The following is an 11,436-nucleotide window of genomic DNA, read 5'->3' on the forward strand; positions in this document are numbered from 1 at the left end:
AATAGATTTCTGATAGATACTTACTTTCTCGAAAACAATAGCTTTTCTCAATCTTCCACTTTCTTCTAAAGCATTGAAAAGAGATTTTCTCGCTTGAAGTGCTAGCCTTTATACCCCACAAGTTTGAATTGCTCATTTAGGATGCAACAATCTGTGTACTGGGAAGTGCAGAAAGCCCTGATTATGAATGGAGACCAGCATCTTCAAGGCCGAGGTCCTGGCTGAGCCATGGACCCATAGTCTAATTTCAATCGAATAAGAGCATGATATATCTTTAGAACAGAACATCGATTCACTCCGAAAGTGGTGGAAGAGAGAACATGGAAGATGTCCAGTGCTCTTGTACATTTGATCCGTAGTTGCTTGATGTGTGGTAATAAAGGTCAGCTTACAATCAAAGATAAGCCCCAAGAACATTATCTCAGGGACCACAGGTAGCACAACTTCACCAGTATGGAGTTCAGGATCAGGGTGAATACCCTGTTGGTGGCAAAAGCGCATGCAAATGGTTTTTGAGAGAGAGACGTTAAAAATGTTTGCTGTTGTCCACTTCAGTAAACATCGTGTCCGACGAATGACATGAGATGTGAAAGTCCTCGACATAGAACATGTTTGCAACAGTAAGAGGGAGTTGCTCGGTAATGGCATTAATCTTTATACTGAAAAGTGTGACACTCAAGACACAGCCCGAGGGATTTCAAGTTCCTGTAAGAAAGAATGTGGAAATGTCGAAACCACACAAACTTGGAATTGCCTGCCCATTAAAAAAAAATTAATAAAAATGGGCAAATGGCCATGCAACCCATATAATTGGAGGTCTCACAAAATGACATACCTCCATGTAGTATCATAAGCCTTCTCAATGTCAAAGAACATTGATACAAGATGTTGTTGTTTGAGAAATACTTCTCTGATTGACATTTCAAGACTAATCAGGTGGTTCATGGTAGAGCGCTGTCATGGAACCCACACTGGGTGGGTGAGATGAAGTTGTTTGACTTGAGGAAGCAAACAAGATGCGTAGTAACCATCCCAAGGTTTTACGGAGACAGCACGTCCAAAGAACTTGGATGGTAGCTCAAAGGAATCTTGGGATCCTTCCTGGTCTTAGAGATGGGTGGGACAATAGTCCATACCATGCATCAGAAAAAACATTCTCCTGCCAGATCCAGTTGAAAACAATCAGAAGAATAGCAAGAGAAGCAAGGGATAGATGTCACAGCAATTTGTAGTATACACCATTAGGTCTGACTGATGTATTGCCAGACTGATGAAGGGCAAGTTTGAGTTCCACCAGTTTAAAGGAATGATTATAGTAAGAGAGACGATCAGCCTGAAAGAAAAATGTGGATTGCTCTCCCAGAGTGCTGATGGCTAAGAAGGTGGAGGATGAAGCAGAAGTGCTATATACCTGGCAAAAGCTTTCACCAAGAGTATCTGCAATACTCCTGACATCAGCTACTTCCTGGCCATCAGAGAGCAAGATCAAAATGGGTACAGAATTATACTGCCCACTGACATTTCAAATCTTGTCCCATATGACTTTGGAACTTGTGGTAGAAGACATGCTGTTTGTGAATTTAAGACAAGATTCTTTCTGGCTTTGACTTCAGACCTACTGAGCATGTGCATGGGTTCGCTGAAAAGAGATGCAAATCAAGAGTGTGGGATATCTAAGAAATGTATCTCAGGCTCGTTTTTGAGCCTTCTGTGCCATGTGACAGGAAGAATTCTACCACGGCTGAGGATATTGTGGAAAATTTATTGAGGTTTAAGGAATACATTGAGCAGCTGCCTGGTTATTACAGTCAGTCACTGCTATCATGGAGTCACCTATCAATGGCTTACAGATGATGGAAGGATCACGTTTGCAAAACCAGTGAAAGAAGGTCTATATACTGAAATATAGAGATAGATATATACCACTAGGTAAAGTACTTGTGATTTGCAAAACATCCCATCTTAACAATATGTGTTATAACCAAAAAGCATTTGGTGCAGGTTTATGAAAAAGCATACCTGACCAGGCAATACTCATCACTAAGAGGGATCCAAATATATATATTGAAGAAAAGGAGACCCTTAAAAGAACATACTAGAAAAAGACAGCCAGATAGTGTACATAATAAGAGACGCAGGTAGGAGTGTAGTCCATATTCCAGTCTGGATTATTTCTTCCAGAGAATGATAAAAATAAGCCATTAGAAACATGGTAACATGTTGAAGCTGATAAGAGGAGACACAATGATGATGATGCAATTCTGAAAAGAGAGAAGAGTAAGCTAACCTAATAAGCTGATAAATCCGAGCTGCCAAGGTGATGGAGGAGAGATATTGTGACACATAAATAGTACCAAGGAGTAAACAAATAAGAATGGGAATCACAAAAGGACATTGTATAAGCCAAATAGTACCACAAAACCTGCACAGGACAAGGAGACAATTTAGACCACACTGGCAATAAGCATGGGAGATGAAATAGATAGAGATAGGAGCAGAATCACTCTCAAAGGCAGTGAAGGTCTTTGGAACAAAAGAACAGTCCAGTATCCATTATACATGCACTTCAATAAAAGGCACAGGAAACACTGATGGCGAAAAGGTCAGGTCTATGATGACTGGAAACCAGTGGAGAAAGAAATAGGTCTAGAAGGAAAAATGATACAAGGAACATGAAACCACAGGTTCAAAGGAAAAAAGGCACAAAGGAAGACTTTGAGATCTCACAATCAGGTACAGGAAAGGTACAATGAGGACAAAGAACATGAAAGGACCAGAACAACAAAATGATGGGAATGGCAGCATGAAAACATCCAAATGAGATTGACAAAGAAGAGAAGCAAAGCTGATGGCAATTGTAGAGGCCCCAGTAGAGGAAACCAAAGCTGTGCTGGCCAAAACAGAGCTACCAAGAGAACTCAATAAGAAATGGTGTGAATAAGGGAGATTACTTGTGAGGAGACATATAGGTGGAAAAGCATAAATGTGAAGCATCCTGCATTTCTTTGTGATGGCATCAACCTGAAAAGCCTGAGGATAAGGAACCAGAGATCAGAAAAAGACAGTTTGTTGTTCAGATGGATGGCAAATACCTCTAAGAACCACTCAAGGAGAATGACCTTTTGAGGATGAGATAACTGATTTGCAACAACATTCAAAGTATCAAGAATACGACAAGCCAAGAGCTGATTTTAGTGCATATGGACCCAGAATATGAGTTCCAGAGCCCCAAAACAAAGGGATCTGAACTTGGTACTCCCTTGGTTGGTGAGGTATGAGACCACTGTGGTGTTATTGTAATATGCCATAACCACCTCACCCCCTCCTTGAAGAAATGGAGGAAAAGAGACAGCTAAGAGCTCAAAAACATTGAAGGCTATGTGCAATCGATTACTAAAGCCTGAAAATCTACTGGGTATTGAGATATGCACCCTAACCCACAAGAGAAACATTGACAAAATGATACAGGTCCAGACAAGCAAAGATGGTCCAAAGGGAAGGAAGGAAGGAAGAAAAACTGGTTGATCCAAGGGATCCAAGTTGAAGTTGCATGGACTGTGGAATTTACATTGGAGGGAATGTATATTAGCATGAATGAGTGATGTGTAAGCTTCCAAAGGAATCTAAATCCCCAAAATAGATAGAACTTCTCAAGCTGAAAAGAGAATGAGAGGATAAGGCCTTGATGACCAAATGCTATATATCCCAAAGAGCTGGTAGATAATGCTGACTTCAACTGAACTGGTAATTTAAAACCAAAAACCCTAAGTTACCCAGATACTGTGTAAGGGAAAGGATGAACTTCTCCATTTTGATCACCCAACTCACATAGACTGTCTCCTTCAGGAGCAAATAGTTGTGGTCAGAAGATGCTAAGCAGGAAGGAGCCAGAATAAGCTAGTTGCCTAAATAATGATAAGACCAGAGTTCCAACAAATGTATATGTCAAATGAAGGTCCTTACTACTTGACAAAACCCTTAAGGAGTCATGGGAAGTCCAAACAGGAAAAGCTCAGAACTGGAAAACACACTCCACATGAAGGATAAAAAAAAATTACAAGAGGATGAAGAGGTGGCAGCACGAAGGTATGTATCTGCTACATTGAACTTGCACATCCAAAGACCTGGAAAAAAAAAATCCAACAAAGTGACAGAAACAGCTCCACTAATTATCCAATACTGATATGGTTTGTTCACAGTTGCTTTTATGATAAAGAATGTCTAATTACCATTACTCTGGCTGCTATGAGGTTTGTATTCTGCAGAAAAACCACTGGCTACATCCTCCCAATCAAGATTCTCTGTCTCAGGACTTGAAAGAAGCTTTCCTGTTTCGTTAACTTCTTCATTGGCATGCCATTCTAGAACTCCTCCATAAGGCTAATCAAACATCAGATGGGAAGAACTCATCATTTACAAACAAGAACATTCATACATACATATTTTTTTTAAATCTTAAAATGCTTAAACATTTGAAAATAAAAGTTAAAAGCATTATGAAATTATCTAATGAAATGGAACTGCTTTAGATGCTAACTAAATGCACATTAATTTTTAATTTTTTTTACATGTTAAGATTATCATGGTCTCCTTGTTACAAGACAAATATCATAATGTTAGAAAGAGCACCAAACAGGCCATTTGAATAATACTTGGCTTATTTCAGCTATAAAAAAAAGTTTAATAAGAGTTTTGGACTTGTTTCCTGTAGAATGTAGGAGAAATATGGAAGACTTTAATTTTTGTGTTCAAAATTGTTTGAGGTTTGAACAAAATTTGATCACTCTTATTATACATTGAGCAGAACAATGAAAATGTAAATATAAATTAAAATATCAGGGGTAAGAGACTGAAGGTTTAGAAGATGGAAATCTTTCTTTTTTATGATTATAAATATAAGCTGGGGAAATTTTTTTTTTATGATGAAGTGGTAAGTACAGTTTGTATGAGCTTTTGAATTAAAAATATATGAATTAAATAGATGCAAAAGACAGATTACTACAGTTTACCTTTTCTGGCTAAGAGTTGATCCTGATGGACCAAATGACCTTCAGTCACCTTGTATTTTATATGTCCTTAACTTCTGAACAATTATAACAAACTTCTAACAACAATAGCATGTATTAAACATACTATTTTGTTAAAATGCAAACATATCTAAATAATGAACCTTAAACTAATATAAAGCCAGAAAGTTCAAGTCGGCTCCTTCATGTTTTTGATCACATAATCTGTTTAAGGTTAAAAGTACAATAATTATATCTGTGATGACAATTTTGAGAGCAGAAATGGAATGTTTGAGTGAAAGAAGAAAGTTTATAATAACATATCAACCAACTCATATCAGTTAAACTCAGCACTGATGAGACTTTTTGCCCAATACATGGTATCTTTAGGTAGTCATGATATGACAGACACAGTAGTGGTTCAGTTATTTCTTTTAGCAAATTATGTGAACAACAATCATATTGGTGTGAATTAGATTAATATGATGAAGTTTAATATTTATCAATGTTATTTAAGTCACTATGCATCTGAATTAGTATAATGATTTCTTAATGCTCTATTATTTATAATTGCTTGAAATTATCACAGATGACAGCAAAAAAAAAAAGAAATAGCTATGATGTAAGTTAGTAACTTTACCAAAGAAGCAAAAAAATAGAAAATCCAACTTAGCCTAAGTTTTAGGATCCCTTTTGTAATTACTATATTTCAGTTTTAGTTGGTAACAGATGTGATATTATGATACAATAAGAATGAAAATTTTACTTCACATTCTTCTCTATTTATATAGGTTTATACTAAGTAGTGCATGTGACAGCATTTATCTGTTATGCTGGTAGAACTTTCATTCAGCATCAGAGTTCATAAGCCAATTGGATTAGCTTACTATTATTTACATGTAAAGTACTTCTTTACTGACTATCAAGTCTTATTGTGCATGATACCTAAGCTAGCAAAGCAAGATATATTATGACTGATAATTTAATAACACCCTTCTCTAAACGTTCAATATAGATTTCCATGTTTAAAAAACAATTACACATACTTTATGTGAAAACAAATATTTTGAGAACATTATAGTTCATTATGCCAGATGGATTGAGGAGATTTTATATGATACATTATACAAGCTGATTGAGGAAATATGTCTTATGTTATATGAATAAAGTACAGATGTAATACTAATGTATGCTCTTTGTACTTGATACACGTTTTCAAAAATAATGTGCTTAAAATTTTTACCAATTTTATATTAATGTAATATCACAAGTATTACTAACTAATAGGTCATGCTTTCACATTTTAAGGAATATACATCACGTCTACTAACTCCTGTATTTTGATATAAAATTATAATATCCAACAAGCTATACATTTCAAAGCATACAACTTCCAAATTACAGTAACTATAAAAACTGAATGTGTTGCTTGTAATGTCACATATGTTTCTGAAACAACAAACCTTACGTCACAAATATTCTGTAACTTATGAAAGAAAAAATCAATCAGAGGGTAACTTGGATATACTCACCTGCTCAGAAATAGTCACTCTCCCTGTGAATATAGGCTCTTTGTGAGGCCCACTAACACACACACACACACCATCATGAACAAAGGCTATCTAGAAAAACAAATTCTATATCAAATGTACATTATCTTTTTTAAAAGTTTTAATATTATCTGATATTTCACATCTTACAAAGAATTTTACACAAAATAACTATGTCATTTGCTGTTTTCAAACTCCCACAGACATAACATCACAGCTTGTAACTTACTCACTGCATAGAAATCAATATGCTTTAATGCATACTTCAATAATATTCAACTGTTTGTGTAATTTATCATTTTTCTCAAAATGATTCTTTTTTCACTGCTAAATTTCAGATACAAAATTATTTTATTTTTAGATACACACAAAAGGAAAAACACATTTCAATACTACATTACTTATCTGAAACTTGAAAACTTTACACTTTGTGAAGTTTGAATGGGAATGTCTTTTCTTCACGATAACAAAACTTCAAACACATATGTGGTGATTATCACACTTTTCAAGGGTAAAAGTGGTTATACAAGATCTTCCATATACATGTGAGGAAGTTTCAAGAGTTTCGGGAAGGGTGAAGAATTGGGTAAACAGAAGGCAAAAAAGAGAGGAGCAGGGTCAAACCAGCTGAAGAGATGTCTGAACATGACACATCAAGATTTTTATAAATCAATACCAGGACCCACTTCAGAAGTTGGAGTATTGGGTAAGACAGATGAGAACATTCCAGAATGAAAGAGACCTTAGAATTAAGGTATGGCAAAAATATCAACAAGCAGAGTATTCAAGAAAAAGCATACCCATTAGAAAACCTGAGAAACTCTATGGGCAGAACACATTATAGCCAAAAGAGTTGGTCCACCATGAGTTCATAGTGCCCTGAATAAGACTTGCAATGAGGCAAACCCGTAGAGGGGGGTTTGAACACAAAGTGTCTTGGATCTGGTACCTCTTTGATGGCTGATTTAGGAAACAATGGAGGAATTGTCAAAGTGAACCAAACCCAAATGTTTGGTATTTTTTGGTGCAAAGCAACTAGGCTAGCTGCACTGGGTCCAAGTGTCTGATACAAACATGTTGTTCAGAGATGCCCACCAACCCAAGTGGGAAGCATCAGTGAAAAGGTGTAAACTAGGTATGAATGGAGGTACAGGTGCTCCTACAGTACTATTGGAGAAGTACAGCTATTAAAAGAGGTTCACGAACAATGGATGGGACAGAAGAACCATTGTGTTGAAAGGTTCCTATGCAACAGAAGAGTCTTTAATTGGAAGGTAGGTTCCTGATAAATGAATCAAAGGAAATATCTCAAAGATTTTGTGATGGGTATGTTCAGTACTTCAAACATGGTCACCCATCATCCACATTTCAGGTGAAAAAGACCAGTTAAAGGAAAAGAAGTTTCTCCCTTACTAATATACGGGACTACCATGTAGTTATTTAGACAGAAATGTTGACGACTGGCTACAATCCCTAATTTTCTTGGGAACCATGATGAGGAAAGAGTTAAACCCTAGAAAGGGTGATATAACCTACTGATAGCCTGTTTATGTAAGAGATCTGACATTGTACTTTTCAGACTTGGAATACATACAGGGTATGAAGAAAGTGAATGAGAATAGTGAAGTAGAGTAGGGAATAGAGAAGTCATGGGAGATGAAAAGTGTGGCTAATCTATATGCAGGTAGGTATATCTAAAGAAGTGCATACCTCAGTAGATGAATGCATATGAGGTATGAATCAGCACTGCAGACACCCCTCAACTCTGCAAAACTGATACTGGATCAAAGACTTATGAGGGAAAGAATAAAAATGAGAAGAGATGAAAGAAATAAGGTAAACACATGGATTAGAATGAGATATATAAGTGGAACCAATGATTTATAACATTTGTAACAATTTTTGTTACTAAGCATAGACCTGGCAACTTCAAAAGTTGCTTGTGCTGTTGTGTTTTTATGTTTCCTTTGCATTTAGTACAATCTTTCTTAATTTGATACCTAATGCTAATTTGGTACTTACTCTACTGATAATGAAAGAAGTGTTCATCCACAGACCTCAACAAATCAATACCTAGATATTTATGTACACATATTATTATAAACATTCTTCACTACTATTTATGACTCTTAAGTTTTTCAGTACTTTTTTTTGAAAAGTTAAGCCTTCATGATTTACTATTAAATAATATTTTGTTTGAATCAAGTTTCATTTTCACTAGCCTAAAACAAACTGACATATCTACAACATCGTTTCAAGAATTCACACCAACCTAATCCAATATAGCACCGAAACTACATCTTCAAACCTCAGATGTTTGACTTAAACGTGAACAAAACTGAACTTAATTATCTAAAAACACGTAACTTAACTTTAGTCTCCTAACAAGTTTAAACACGAGCTCAGTCTGACTATTCTAGCGTATGCTGTTAAAAATAAATTTTTTATGAGATTGAGCAACTTCAGCAAGCCAAAACAATGCAAAGGTATGGTTACATTTTTCCATTCAATACACAGTTAATTACCTTAACAAGTTACAGTTATTTCTTATGATTTATTCAGTATATTATGGTTCCCAAAAAGTCAATAAACTTCCAATTCACACACTTAATTGGAACAATTTTTAATTTATACCTCAATACACTATTAAAACATTCTTACATTTCCATTGGACGCCATCATTACAAACACAGAGGGCGCATAATGTGTTTACTTATATATATATATATATACGTAAAATAATATTCAGATACCACATTATTTTCAATTTTAAGTTACTATTACCATTATTTATGAATGATTAAAGCCTTCAACTTACCTGTAACAAAAGCAAATTTCGAATTACTTTAATTTCATGGTTATTACTTATTTTTTATTCTCTATAACTTTGGCATGTATTATTCTCTCGTTCGCGCCCGAGTCGCGCCAAACATGCTCGCCCTCCCAGCCGTGGTGGCGTTATAATGTGACGGTCAATCCCACTATTCGTTGGTAAAAGAGTAGCCCAATAGTTGGCGGTGGGTGGTGATGACTAGCTGCCTTCCCTCTAGTCTTACACTGCTAAATTAGGGACGGCTAGCACAGATAGCCCTCGAGTAGCTTTGTGCGAAATTCCAAAAACAACAACAACAAAACAACATTATTCTCTTTAAAAAGCTAAAGAATGGCTATCTGCACTAGCCGTCCGTCATGTTGCAGTGATAGACCAGATAGGTTTGGTTTGTTTGACAAAGCTGAAAGAACAAGCATGTTCGGTATGACAAGGAGATGAACCCTTTACAATCAGATTGCGAGACGAGAGCCCTAAGTAGCAGACCACCAGTAAAGACCATGGCTATCGTAATTTTAGAAGATGTATTTTATTTTTCAACTGCAAAAATACATTATTCTGGATAATCGGTGAAATATTTTTTACAGATATTCATTTATTTAATTATTAAAAATATGAAGCAAACTAAGATACATAAGTATATAGGCTCCTTCGTGTTGAGGCCCGGCATGGCCAAGCGTGTTTGTTTGTTTGTTTTTGAATTTCGCACAAAGCTACTCGAGGGCTATCTGTGCTAGCTGTCCCTAATTTAGTAGTGTAAGACTAGAGGGAAGGCAGCTAGTCATCACCACCCACCGCCAACTCTTGGGCTACTCTTTTACCAACGAATAGTGGGATTGACCGTCACATTATAACGCCCCCACGGCTGAAACGGCGAGCATGTTTGGCACAACGGGGATGCGAACCCGCGATGGCCAAGCGTGTTAAGGCGTGCGACTCGTAATCTGAGGAATCGCATCCCCGTCAAACAAAATATCCTTCGTGTTAGAATATATCGTATTACAATGCAACAACAATGTTATAAAGCATTCACTAAAGTACTGCTTTTTAATATAAGGTACATGGCAACTTTCGATAACTCTTAGTTTAATTAAGAAATCCGCTAACTGTAATAACACTAGCAGAAATTGTTTCACTCGGAATAAGTCACTTAAAATTCTCGTTCTCCCGTCATAAGACAGAACTGAAACATTCTCTTTCTATTTTTTACTATAGTTGGTAATTTCCTCTATTACATATATATTTAAAGGTTTTCAGTTTTATGCTGTGTATTTTTCAGTTATGCATTATGAATTTATTTATACAAAAATAAATTATTAATAATATACAGCTCTCAACTTACAACATGTGGGTCACAGGTTTCATGTAGCTGTCGCCGAACGTGCTCGTATTTTCAGATATGGGACTTTATATTGTGATAGTCAATACCACTATTCATGGATAAAAGAGTAGGCAGTGGTTGGTAGCGATTACCTGACTTTCTTAAGTCTACAAATACTGAATTAAGGATAGTTAATGCACACAAGCCTCGTGCAGTTTTGCGTGAAATTAAACACAAACTAGACCAAGCCTAATATTTTAAATACGCAATACTTCAATGAAAAAGGGTTATGACATCTATTTATGCCGCCCCCCGCTAATACAGCGGAATGTCTCCGGATTTACAACGCTAAAATCAGGGGTTCTATTCCACTCGGTGGGCTGAATAAATAGCTCGATGTAGCTTTGCTATAAGAAAAACGCACACATTATTCATGCCATAGGAGCAAGTTTTGCTTTCTGATGAAATATTTTTATTAGAATAGAATCAACATACCACAAGATTTGAAACAGCCACATTTGGGAGAAAAATTACACTATGTAATACATACTGTTCCTGGATAGTATGTGTTATTTCTTAATTCCTTCTATTGTAAAAGTGCAGAAAATGACCATTATTCCCTCCAAACTTTGCTTTTATGACCGAGATAATGAAATTCAGAAATTCACCTATTTTCTATTTAAAAATAGGCAAATTTACACATTTTCATTTACATAAGGTCTGAATAAA

The 11,436-nt window shown here is 35.9% G+C and overlaps 1 protein-coding gene across 4 annotated transcripts in view; it reads right to left on the bottom strand.

Annotated features, from left to right (window-relative positions):
* Positions 1-9,250, bottom strand: part of LOC143222227 (TBC1 domain family member 15-like) — a 97,960-nt gene extending 88,710 nt beyond the window's left edge. For all 4 annotated transcript variants that reach the window (XR_013012109.1, XM_076448411.1, XM_076448413.1 and 1 more), the window contains exons 1-3: positions 9,218-9,250; positions 6,539-6,628; positions 4,230-4,380 (exon numbers count right to left, since the gene is read on the bottom strand). Coding sequence is in view for 3 of the 4 variants with exons in the window: in XM_076448411.1 (XP_076304526.1) it covers positions 4,230-4,380; positions 6,539-6,628; positions 9,218-9,238 (262 nt within the window). In the remaining variant the exon portion in view is untranslated. The remainder of the gene's footprint in view (positions 1-4,229; positions 4,381-6,538; positions 6,629-9,217) is intronic.
* Positions 9,251-11,436: the final 2,186 nt, after the last annotated feature.

This window comes from Tachypleus tridentatus, chromosome 8 (assembly GCF_004210375.1).
Source record: "Tachypleus tridentatus isolate NWPU-2018 chromosome 8, ASM421037v1, whole genome shotgun sequence".
Taxonomy (NCBI): Eukaryota; Metazoa; Arthropoda; class Merostomata; order Xiphosura; family Limulidae; genus Tachypleus; species Tachypleus tridentatus.